Source organism: Euprymna scolopes, chromosome 14 (genome assembly GCF_053919585.1).
Source record: "Euprymna scolopes isolate OS-2025 chromosome 14, ASM5391958v1, whole genome shotgun sequence".
Taxonomy (NCBI): domain Eukaryota; kingdom Metazoa; phylum Mollusca; class Cephalopoda; order Sepiida; family Sepiolidae; genus Euprymna; species Euprymna scolopes.
In genome coordinates, this window is record NC_136495.1 from 89,082,385 (window position 1) to 89,096,032 (window position 13,648).

Sequence of the window (13,648 nt, forward strand, 5' to 3'; positions counted from 1 at the left end):
AGTGATGAGCTGCATGAAAGTGGCTTTTAAACCCTACCAAATTCTGGTATTCTTTGGCACACATGGTGCAGATATGAGCGCCACTAGCAGCACGTGCTGATCACTTCTATGGACATTCAAATGCCGTTTCAAACATATATATACATGCATATATACATATATATATATATATATATATATATATATATATATATATATATATATATAATTATATATATAAACATATACATATACACACGCATATATATATATATATACACATATATATACATACGTAAACACACACACATATATATATAGATATATACATATACACACATATATATACATACATATACATATATATATACATACATACACACACACACATATATATACATACATATACATATATATACATACATACACACACACACACACAAAATATTCTGTTGAATTAAATGCAGTACCATTATCAGAAACTAAGATTTCAGGAATGCCCAATCTGCTGAAAATTTCTTTACAATTTCATTCGATGTAGTATGGTTCATCTGGAAAACTTCTGGCCACTTACTGTAAGCATCAATCAGTATTAAGTAATGGTGTCCATTAATTGGTCCTGCAAAGTCCATGTGTGGTTGTGACCAAGGCATTTCTGAGGTAGGCTATGCATGCCATGTTGTTTTTCGAGGAGATTTTACAACCAGTTGACATTTGGCACAACTTTTTACAAGTTCCTCTAATTTCCTATCCATATTTGGCCAATACACATTCGATTAATTCCTTGATGTTCATAAGTTTGAATGGGACAACCACACATTCCCCAAAAAGAAGTGTACCATTGATCTCATATAAAGAAGATCCTCTTTGAAAAAATGGTTGAAGTGCTGCATGGTTTTGGCCAGCTTGTGAGATGAAAATGTCAAATTTTCTGTAATAATGGATCTGCGGCTGTACCCTCCTAAATTTTCTCTGAAGTGACAGGTAACAATCTCACTGGAAACAAGCACAGAGACAACTTCAAGTTCCACAGATATAGCAGTGATGACTGTGTCTTCCATTAGTTTTTATGAGAAGATATGAGTCTGAATAACGCATCTGCCCAGCCAATTTTGCTTCCTGGTTGGTACTTTATAGAAAAGTCGTAATCTAAAAACATAGTTGCCCATCTTTGCTGCATATTTATTAAAGGTTGGTGGTCTGTGATCAGAGTAAAATGATGGCCATATAGCATTTTCTGAAATTTCTTTACAGCATAAATGATTGCTAAGGCTTCCTTTTCAATTTGGTTATACTTTTCTTTCAGTCAATGATTTTGATGTGTGTGCTATTGCTTTTTCACTTGGAAAAGGAAAAATATGTGATATTACTGCTCCAACTCCATAATCTAAAGCATCCGTCACAACAGTAATGTCTAATGATGGATTGTAATATGTCAGCAATAGATCAGAACTAAGAAGTGTTTTGATTTTCTAAAATGATTCTTTGCATGTGCTTGACCTGTTCCATTTGGTATCTTTTTGTAAAAGATTATTCAGAGGCTCCTGTAACTTGTGCAATTCAGGTAAGAAAGAACCATGACTTACAAGGCCCAGAAAAGATTGTAGTGTTTCAACATTCTTTGGAGCTGCCATGTGCTTTATTATCCGGATCTGGTTTTCAACTATTTTTTATCAAATATGAATACAAGGTATTTTACAGAAGTTTGGAAGAATTTGCATTAAGACTAGACAAGTCTTGAGTGAAATCCATATTGTTGAATTCGATCCAGCATGGCAGTCAGACGATGCAGAAGTTCCTCTTGGGATGTGCCTGTAATGATAATATCATCAATGTAGGCGGAAACTCCTGGCAATCCTGTGAGTATTGTATCCATAGTTTGTTGGAATATTGCTGGAGCTGACTTGACCTCAAAATAAAGGTGGTTAAATTGAAATAATCCCTAGTAGGTGTTAATAATGAAAGATGAAGGATATATATATATATATATATATATATATATATATATATATATATACACACACACACACACACATATACACTGCGTGTCAAATTATTAACGAGATAACATTTTTTGACCAGTTTCAGAAACTTACCGGTAGTTTCATATCAAAACCTTCAGAAACGTTGGCAATGCTGAGCTGTGCATACTGTGAAACTTTCATACTGTTCCACGCAATGTAAACAACTAGCCATTGGTATTGCTGAATCCACGGTATTTGAGGTGTGTCAAATTATTAACAAGGCAGTTTGTTTCGTCAATAAAATGGGTCGAAAAGTTGGATTGAGTAGTTCTAAAAAGAGTCCTATTCCAGAACAGCCAGCAAAAGTTAAATCTACCCTCGAAATATCGAAAATGATAGGAAAGTACCATCAAACTGTGAAGAACTTTGTCAAGGACCCTACAAAGGTATGTAAGAGAGCTGATAAAGGAAATCTAAAGTTGTTTTGTGCCGTTCTCTACTCCAAATTTAACGTGAAGTTATTAATAACCATGGGTAGACAAGTCGAGAAGTCTTTGACCGGATTAAAGAATGCCTCAAAAAGTACTCGATGTCGCCTTCTGAAATAAGTGACAAAGCCTCCATTAAAGCAACATTAGATACAAAACCGATAGAAATGGGCAGAGGACAACATGAAAATGGATTTTTCCAAAGTTTTGTTCACGGATGAAGTGTGTGTCACTCTTGATGGCCCAGATGGTTTAAGCAGGGGATGGGTCCTAGATGGACGACATTGTCATCAGCGTTTAAGGCACCAACAAGGTGGTGATGTAATAATGATTTGGGCTGGGATTATCGGAGGTACTTTAGTTGGCCCATGGAGAGTCCCAGAAGGCGTAAAGTGACATCAAATGCTTACAACATAGCTTTTCTGAAGGTACAATTTAAAACCATGGCTGAAGAAGCAAAGGTTGACATTCAGAAGAACCATTATTTTTATGCAGGATAATGCTCCCTCGCATGCAGTAAACAAAAGCAAAGAATATTTGCAAAAACTGGAGTTCTCTGGGCGACGGAAGATGGAGTGGCCTGCAAATTCACCAGATTTGAACCCAATTGAGAACCTTTGAAGTATCATGAAACGATGCTTCTATGCAAATGGACGTCAATTTAAGAGCAAAGATGAGTTATGGGATGTTCTCCATGAGGTATCGCGAGGAATAACTGTTGACGAAATCACAAATTTGACTAATTCTGTGGACCAACATCTTTTAAAAGTCATTCATAAAAAAGGATTGCATATGCCCGACTACTTATGTCAACATAGAAATTGCTATGTATTTATTGTGTTCTAAGGATTTTTCTTAGTTCATTTAATGTTTGAGTAAACAAGTTATAGGTATATTGTGTTTTTTCTCCCAACCTCGTTAATAACTTCACACAGTGAAATCCAAGATATTCCTATCTTTTGCCATAGTTTTGCTAATACTGCTTTAAATACTTTTATTTTCGGACTGGAGTAGCTGAATAGTATCATAAGCACTTTCTCAAAGTTTCATTGATTTTTATTCACTCATTCCTTAAATATTTTAAAAATTGTAAACTCGTTAATAATTTGATATGCAGTGTATATGCATACATATACATCAATATATACATAAATATGCATACATACATACCTATATAATAAAGACATACATATATAAGCACATACATATACGTGCACACACACACACACATATACTACCCTTTTTTGGCAATTTTATAAGTTCCAAATCTCAACAACTATTGATCAGAATTTTACAAATAAAGGCTCGTTAGAAAGCTAATGATCTGAATTGTGTGGTGGGCTATGTGACATAGGCTCTGAAGGTTGAACATAATATAAACCTGTTGCTGTGTCTCCTACCTTAATCTGATCAAGAATTTGTGGTGAGAGCTCAAAGTACGGGTCAGTAAACGTCAAGCCAGTAATCTGAAACAATTGGAACAAATTTGTAAGGAGGAATGGTCTGAAATTCCTCCAAATAGATGCCACAACCTTGTATCGAAGTATAGAAAACGTTTGCATGCAGAGGTAAGCAACAAGGGTAATGCAACAAAGTATTAAATGATCATTTGTTACTATGCATTGAATAATTTTTACACAAACAATTTCAGAATTTTTGTTTTGATACCTTAACTTTCCGAGTAGTAATATGCTCGTTATAATGCAGTTAAAATTTTGTTTTGAATTCCGTTTTATAAGTGTTTATTAAAATGAAAAATAAAATTTTCCAGCATGTATCGAATACTTATTATCCCCACTATATATATATATATATATATATATATATATATATATATATATATATATATATATATATATATATAAATAAAATTAAACTAAATTATTGTATCTCTTTCTCTCTATATATATTATACCCACTGTATGTATGTATATATGTATATATATATATATATATATATATATATATATATATATATATATATATAACTACTTCATTTATTCACATAAATTTAATATACGAAAGTATAGATTTATGCGTAAACTTTAAGTATTTACTTCAAAAGTGCTCAATACGTAGGTAGAGCTAGTTAGTAATTTATAAAATATATATGGCGATTAAGCTACACCGAATATTCTGCGTTTCATCCAACTATAGGATTCGTCAGGCTTATGCGCAAATTCTGTGGTTGCTTCTTGTTTTTATATATGTTGAGGATTTCTAGTTGGCCAATCAGCTTTCTAGTATCCACCGCGCCCCTTCCTATCAGCCAATGGGCATGCATTTTATCAAACAAAGGATCTGTTTTAGAACTAGGTTAGTGGTTTTAGGTAGACGTTCTCCTTTTTTTTTTCCCCCCCTTTTTTTTGTTTTTATACATATAAATATACCTATGTGTCCACACATATATATATACATATATGTGTGTGATCGTTTATGTATATATATATATATATACACAGTGGGGATAATATATAGAGTGTGTGAAAAAATTAATTTCCAGGAAAGAACCAATGACTGCTCAGATCGAGAAGGGAGCAATGCACTTACCTTAGGTTGCGAAAGAATTGCCCCCTTCCGCGACGTAATCGTCTTGTAGTATCTTCGCCAGACGAAAGTGGAAAAGATTTACTTTCAATCGCCGGCAACCGAACCAACTTGAAAAAAGACAAGGGAATCTCCCCTCTTATATAATGGAAGGATCAAATGATTAACTATCACGTGATCCGGAGCACTAAAAAAAACTTTAAAAGGGTGAATAACAACAACAATTCTTCTTGGTTAGTATTCAAGGTAAGTGCACGCCGATCCTTCTCTTCTCGAGCAATCAATAATCGTTTTTTTCACACAATCCTCAAAAAAGAGAAAAAAAAGAAAATGCGTGAAAAAACAAAGGATATAAAGCCATGCAATTACTTAATATAGTTAACGTATTAGTATCTTTAAAAAATTTTTATTTTTTTGAGTCCCTAACTATTCTGGGAGGAGGCCAGGCCTACCTCGTCGTCGTCTCTTAGGTGGACAATCCGTACAATACCACTTCTGCCTTTCCGGAGGTGAAGAAACAATTCCCACACACCTGAAGTGACACCAGTCATCACAGCTGTCACAACAGATCATATCCTGATCACCTTGCGGGGAACTGCATACATAACAAAGCCAAATCACCTCTTCTTCCTGTGAAGGAGTCGATTGAAGGGAAACTACACCATCGACCGATGCAGGGATGGACTGATCCTGACTCTCGCTGTTTAAAGAGAGCTCAAGTGGAAAGAGGTTCTTCAATGAGTGAATGTGTGCTGCATTGCCCCCCTGCCTTACCTTTGCAGACCTTACTACACCATCCTCACCATAAAACATTTCCAGTATAATACCGAGAACCCAAAAGGGTCTTGGTTTAAGAGGACTTTTAACTAAAACGACATCTCCGACCTTAAGCCTGTTTCAAAAAGGCACCCTCGAATGGCCCAGGGGCTTCTCTCTGAGACTTAAGAGGTATTCATCATACCATAGTGCCCTGAACTTGCTCCAGACACTGGTTTCGTACCAGCATGGTCCTGAGAAGCTTCTCTCGACTTGGAGGGAAGTGAGAAGAAAAATTTTCCTTATTTAAACTCAAAAGTAGTCCAGGACTCTTATCGGGCCTCAGAAACATGTTTGGAGTTACTGCCTCCAGCTCAGTCTCTGCAGATTCTCGATAAGTTAGAGCGCGGTTGTTAATTGCCCTTTGTATATCCGATACTATGGTTAGTAACAGGAAATAATCTATCTCACCTCTACCAACCACCTTATGCAGACAATTTTTAATTGTCTGAATACTCCTCTCCCAGACACCTCCTACCCAAGGCGAAAATAGAGGGATAGGACAGAATTTAATCAGACAAGAGCCGAACTTCTGTTGATAATCGTGGCTCAACATCAACCTCTTAAACAACCGCCCACCTCCTATGAATGTTAGATCCTCAGCATATGTCTGGCGCTGCATCGTTTTCATCAGCAGAACGGCTGCAAGCCTTTCTGTGTCAACTTCTAACCGACGCAGCCGATGGATGAATCCGAGAACCAAGGAAGCCACTCTCAATAGCTTGGTGAAGGAAGAAAATCTTTCGAGGGGAAGAACTGTAAGTGGTTCCTCTCCCTGTAGGATGGCAGTATTCCAAGAAGAACGGGCCACCACTTGGCTGTGCTGGCTGAGGCATGGCAACTGCTGTGCAGCCCATGGACTGATCCCGCTACTTAACCAATCCGGACCAGAACACCAGAATTGAAGGCAAGCCTTGAACTTTTTCAAAGTTAACCCCCTAGTGATCAAATCGGCAGGATTCTCAGTCGTTGAGACATAACGAAATGAGGGCGAGAAACCTAGTGTGGCTTCCAACTCGGCAGTCATCTGTTGGATGTCCTTCAGTCTATTCCGGGCAAAGAGGTTTCTGCTTACAATTGTTCTGGAAATCAGCCAAGAGAGGACCACCTGCGAATCTGTGGCTACATGAATCTCAGGAGGAGAGAACTCTCCAAAATTCCTCAACAAAGTAGGCAGGCACCGGAGAGCCAAAAACACGGCCATAAGTTCTAAGATGAGTAGAGTTTTCTTTTTCAAGGGAGCCACCCTAGCTTTTGCAAACACCAGACCAGATTGGCAATTTTGCACTACATATGCTGCGAAGCCATATGCCTCTGGAGATGCATCGCAGAAAAGAAAAAGTTTGCCAGCCTTATTCTCACTGAGTGCTCTTCTGGGGAAGGAGACAGTTTCCAGCTCAGAGAGATCAAGGGAAAGCTTCCTCCATAAGGACAAGTATTCCGGTGGGACTGTTGCATCCCATCCCAATCCCTTCTTCCAAAGTTCACTCAACAAAATACGGCCACGTAATGAAACCAGTAGGCACAATGTAACGGGTCATAGACTCTAGCTGTCTCATTGAGGATCCGTCTCTTTGTAAAGGTACTAGAGTCGCACTTAACAGCTGCTACACGAAGAGTGTCTGAGAGAGGACAGTATTCTCAAATCCGAGCACCTTCTCCCATTTGTTGCCATGGTCAATGCAGGAACTCCTGCATTTTGTTTTGAATCGCCACATGGTTAGAATTACAGGACTGCAGTTCGAATCCTGACGCAATCGTTCCCGGGTGAGTGTATATAACCGGCACAGTTCATCAGGATCATCGTGCGACATAACCAAATTATCCACATAAAACTGATTCTCCATCATGGATCTACAATTATTCATGGGAAACTGCGCTGCATGGTATTAAGGACATAATTTAATATAAATGGACTAGAGGCATACCCAAAAATAATTGTATATCTGAAGCAGTGTAGGCGACCTCCTTCTTTTAGGAAAAAACAGAACTTATTCCTATCCGATTCAAGCTTCAGACGGATCATTAAGAAAGCTTTCTTGATATCTGCTAACACGACGTGCTTATTAGCATGAAAGGTAAGAAACAAATCTAGTAGGTCATTAGTAAGATTTATTCCCTGGTAGGTAGCCTCGTTAAGGGAAGGAGAGTCACCAACTTTGAGGCTGCAGTTGAACACTGGCTGAATCTTAGTGGTGGAGGTAGGGTCCGATTTCAGGACAGGCCTGTGCAGAATCCAGACAAACTCTCCAAACCGTTGAGGAGGCACAAAAATCTCCTCTATAATTCCATCCCGTTCCTGCTGATGGAAAACCTTCAAATATTCATGATAAAGTTGCCTCTTCTCCAATCTCTGCATGACACATTCCAATATTCGCAGAGCCACTGCATGGTTGGAAGGAACATAAGAGATCTTATCGTCCTCTCATGGCAACTGAACATAATATTTGTTATCCTTAAATGAAAGAGAGCAATCTTCTGTTCATCATAATTAGACAGTTCCTGTTCCTCAATACCCAGTGACTCCAAACTGAACATCTTCTCCAAACTCCTTTGTACATCACTTTCAGGGAAGAAATCCTTTAGAGGGTCTTCATAGGTGCCCTGTGACTCCAGCACAAAACAGAGGTGAGATGGATTGACCTCAGCAGTCAACGCAAGTACAGCGTCCAAGGTAAGGCATTTTGAGTTCTTGTCCACAAAATGGTCAGTATGTAAAAACTGCTTCACCTTATCGAAGGGGACGAGTCCTATTGGGGTCAAAAATGCCTGTCCAAGCAAACAAGGAACCAATTGAAGGCTCCCTAAATGTTGAATAACATCCAGCCCAATTATTCCATGAATTGGAATAAAATTTGTACCTCTGTCAAATCTGGCGGCTAAGGGACATTTGAGGCGTTGGAATTCATCCAAAATAAAATCCAAATTTTCGATGTGTACCGAAATATCAATGTTTTCGTGTACTAACACCGTCAGGGAAAATGGACAACAGGATCCAATGCTAGCCTCCAATGCTACCTCTTTAAAACGCCTGTCACAATCTCCAAGGATGGTAGTCAGCCTGATTTCACAATCATGTCCAATGGATTCCAAGTGACCGAGGGGGTCGAAGACCTTACTGGACAAATAAGTCCGTCCACTGCCTGTGTCCAATAAACAGTTGACGGAAACACTTTTGTCACCTCTACCAAAGGTAACACAAAACAGGAGGAAGGCTCGAGAATTTTCCACCATGAATGCTATAGGCTGAGTTGGACTGAATAGAGGAATCTCTCCGTGAAGTACCGGATCTAGGCCCTGAAGGTACATTCCCTAAGGCCCCCCCCCGCATAGTGTTACAAGCCGAGCCAGGGATCTTATCCCCCTTAATAAGGAGACGTTTAACAGCTTCCTTAGTATCTCTCAGAATTGATGACAAGGTGGGGAGATCAACTCACTCTTTACCTCCTTGGGGAATTTTGCAAAGAGAATCTTGGCCATAAGCCGAGCCTCAGAAGAAAGGTCGTTTGAAAACGAACAGTCGAAGGAGCCCTCCAACTCAGCCAATAGGGAAGCTACTTTGGATATGTAGTTAGCCAGGGCAGTAACGGATCTGGCCTGTTTACAGGAAAAATCTAATATGTCTTGGAAGATGTTATCTATGATTTCATCTTCATCGAAGTACTCGCTCTTCAGGACCGAAAGAGCCACCTTATAATTTCTGTTGCTGATGGAAAGATGATTAATCAACAACAGGGGTTGGCCAGACAGTGAACACTTCAAAAAATTCAGCCTTTCGGCATCATTGGCCATGCCAGCTACACAATTCTTAAAACGTGACAAGAAATCCTTGAAGCTCATAGGGTTAGAGATTGCATGTCCAATCCATCGAAGGTGGGTCCCGTGATCTGAATTTGAGGTGGTTTTTACAGTAAATGAGGCCCCAACTCTTCCAACTTCTCGGGGACATGGAAGACTCAGAGAGTCCATGCCCACTGGGAGGAGCTTTAACTCAAGATGTTCTAATTCTCTTCGGAATCTCAGGATATGTACAAGAGACTCCTTCTCAATTTGAATCCAATCCTCTTCCTCAGAAGATTGAAGTTGGATTTTACTGACACATATGTCTACTTCAGTCAAATATTCCTCCACTGATTTCTGCAGAGAAGGATTTAACAGAGAGTTCATCCTCCAGATTGGCCATCTCCAGAATCATTCGGATTTTAGCCCAAAGAAGAGAAATTCTCTTCCTTAAATCTGGTTGAGTAACATCCATGTTAGTATTGGGTTTCTTTCGCAAATATGTGAAAAAATTAATTTCCAGAAAAGAATCAATGACCGTTCAGATCGAGAAGGGAGCAATGCACTTACCTTAGGTTGCGAAAGAATTGCCCCCTTCTGCGACGTAACCGTCTTATAGTATCTTCGCCAGACGAAAGTGGAAAATATTTACTTTCCATCGCCGGCAACCGAACCAACTTGTGGTGAAAGAAAGAGAAGACAAGGGAATCTCCCCTCTTATATATCAGATAATTAACTATCACGTGATCCGGAGCACTAAAAAAAAACTTTAAAAGGGTGAATAACAAGAACAATTCCTCTTGGTATGTATTCAAGGTAAGTGCATGCCGATCCTTCTCTTCTCGAGCAATCATTAATCCTTTTTTCCACAAGAGAGAAAGAGAGAGAGAGATACAATAATTTAGTTTACAAATAAACAAAGAAAAAAATTAGACTTGTACAGGATTTAAATCTGTACTCAGAAAGAAAAACATTTGACATAGAATCTCTTGCTTTCAGATGTACAATTTAAATTTTATTTTTTTGCGGTTTTTCTACCCTTGTTGGCTATATTAACCGTTTATTTAAGAGTTTTACCAGCAAAAACAGTATATGAACATTAAAAGCAAAAGCATACAAAATTATATATAATTTTTAGATATAAATAAAATGCATGTATGTGTGCATATTTTGTCAACTAACCTGTTATATACACTGGCTACAACCATTGCCAATTGTTTGGTTGTCTCTATTTTTCCAAATGCTGCTCGAGCTTCAATAATGGCTTGAGCAATTTTTAAAGCATTTTTCTCTTCCCCATATTTTTTTATTATTTCATACAAACTTTTCTTGTCTAAAGTGTTGACAACAGTTGCAGCTGATGGCTGTTTCGTTTTCCTGAAAAAAGATAGAAAGATATTTTATAATTATTCTATATTTATATTATTTTATTATTCTATAATTATATTATTCTATAATTATATTATTCTATAATTATATTATTCTATAATTATATTATTCTATAATTATATTATTCTATAATTTTATTATTCTATGATTATATTATTCTATGATTATATTATTCTATAATTTTATTATTCTATGATTATATTATTCTATATTTATATTATTTTATATTTATTCTTGAATGTTTACCTTTTAGCAAAAGTAAACTAAAGAATAATTATAGAAACTCATGTCAGACATTTTAAAACATTTCATCACAACTTGTATAGTTTTTTATTATAAATAGTGCAAAAATTTGGTACTCATGACAATTTCTAATGTCGATTTGCTAACATAGATAAGATTCTACAGGGAACCATGTGGCAGCATTCCATATCCAATGTCACATGATGAAAGGTTTTTGTTGTAGGCATTTGTTGCCAGAACGAGAATCTGGCTTGAGTTAAATGTCACATGGAGCAAAAAGCAGATCTCATTGTCTCCCCATTCATCCATCCATCCAGCATGGCTGTAGCCAAGATTGAACTCACTACACAAGGGCTATCAAGGGTATTTTTATCGTGACACCATCACTAGATGGCGTGCCTACCATCTACTCTCGAGAGAAGGATAGGCTGTGCCAGTTTCTCAACCTGGTATTTTTACATGGACAAATATATGACAGAAAATGGAGTTTGTCATCACAGATAATTAAAATATTGATCTGCAGAGAGAAAGGGCAAAGAATGAGATCATTCCATACTAATTTACCTGCAACTGTCCAAAAAAGTATATTATGCTTGTCCTCAAAAATTATATTATGCTTGTACTCAGGAAAATAACAACTCTTTTTTTTATGAAAGTATAAATCAGTTCATTGTTGATAATTTAGCAGCACCAAATATGAGAGGATGGGTTGGTTTGGTTCAGGTATTAGTTGATGCATGTGCTGAAATTTGGTCATTCTTGCTGTTCACCAAAACAAACAACTGCCCATTCCTTTTTTTATTATCGTTTTTGACAATAAATTTGATTGCAATAACTAGGCCAAATCATTCTCATTGTTTTTCTTTTCCCTGATTCATTCATTTTGTTTGAGTACACTCCACCTTTTATCTAACATTCCTTTTGATCCTATTTTCCCAAAATGTTTTTTCATGAACATTTTGACTGCATTCATCACCTCCCATTTCACTGCCACACAACCACCTGATACAGAAAAAAAAAAACTAAAAAGACATCAGTCATTGTATGTCTAAATAACAAAATACAAATGTGATAAAAATATTAATTCAATTACCCATGCTTCATTAACAGTCCCAGTATCTTTTCCTTCAATTATTAAAATAATAGATATAAGACAGAAAAGGAATAGGATCAATTTCAGTTTTCAGTTCAATAAAAAAAGCTTTTGTTTTTCCCCAAGCTGTGTTGTATACAAGTAGACACAATGCATGACCCTCTGATCATTGGTGGTAACCACCACAAAAACTGACATTGGGCAAATGACATTTGACCTGTACCATATGTGCTTCTGCTCAAGTTCAAATCTTTGTAATTTTATAATTTTATTCTTAATACTACTATGTTTGAAACAAAATCGCTTGTTCTTTGACATAGGGAGTCAAGTATTCGTCTGAACTGTGGTCAGGTTTTGTTGTTATGAGTTACTCCCCTTGTGAGTTTAGGAAGTATTGTCTCCTTTACAACTGAATAGTTACCACACAATCTAGATAAATACATTTATGAACATATCTATATCTATATAAATATAATACAGTCATAATTGTTTATGCATTTACATAAAATAGTTATCCACGAACGTGTGTTTAACTCTATTTATGGTTCATCAACATAGCTGACTATACCCAGGTTTGATTCCACAACCACAAAGCCTGTGGTTGAGTGAGTTATGTTATGAATCCCTGGCTGAAATTATGTGCTAGTTTATTGCTTTAAAATTATGTGAAGTTTTCTTGTTATTTTTCTAGGTATTAGGTTGAGAAGTTCTTGTGGAATTTTTAATCTTAATTTCAAATGATGTATTTTCAAATAAGTTTTCATCATTTATATATCTGTAGGGAAACATGCGACTTACCTAATTAGCACGTGTGCATAATTCAACGGGTCGGTCGTGGAATGAAATGAATGAAGAAGAAAGAAACAAAAATGGATGCCTTATCTCTTTATATGCCTGCAATGTGACCACCCGATATGCAAATGAGATGCTCCTGGTTGGAGATAAAAGAGGGTTGATTTTTTAGAGGGACGTTCATTTTGAAGTTGGATTTTGAAGAAATAAGTTGAATTAGCAGAAGTTCGTTGGTAGTTGAGAGAAGGTGCGTTACGTATACAGAAGTTTGGAAGTTTGGACAACAGTGTTAACCTTACCCAGGAAATTATTGGTGTGACGGGCGGAAGAAATAACACTCAAGGTATTGAATTATAATATCATTTTAAAGAATGTTTTTCACTCTATCTAATCGTTTTAAAACAATTATGTCTTCATTTCAGAATGTTGAATACAAAATGAAAAAAGCAAATTCGCACAATTTTCTTATTTTAATTCAAGCTAGGCTGAAAAGCTACTGAAACAGCTCGCCATATCAATGAATCGTTTGGCACAGGAACTATTACTCAACATACAGC

The 13,648-nt window shown here is 36.9% G+C and overlaps 1 protein-coding gene across 3 annotated transcripts in view; it reads right to left on the reverse strand.

Annotated features, from left to right (window-relative positions):
* LOC145293153 (12S rRNA N(4)-cytidine methyltransferase METTL15-like) overlaps positions 1–13,648 on the reverse strand; it is a 574,136-nt gene that overhangs the window by 104,032 nt on the left and 456,456 nt on the right. For 2 of the 3 annotated variants that reach the window (XM_080139603.1, XM_080139600.1), the window contains exon 4: positions 10,757–10,951. The exons of the other annotated variant lie outside the window; for it this stretch is intronic. In XM_080139603.1, the coding sequence (XP_079995729.1) occupies positions 10,757–10,951 (195 nt within the window). The remainder of the gene's footprint in view (positions 1–10,756; positions 10,952–13,648) is intronic. 3 annotated transcript variants of the gene reach the window in all.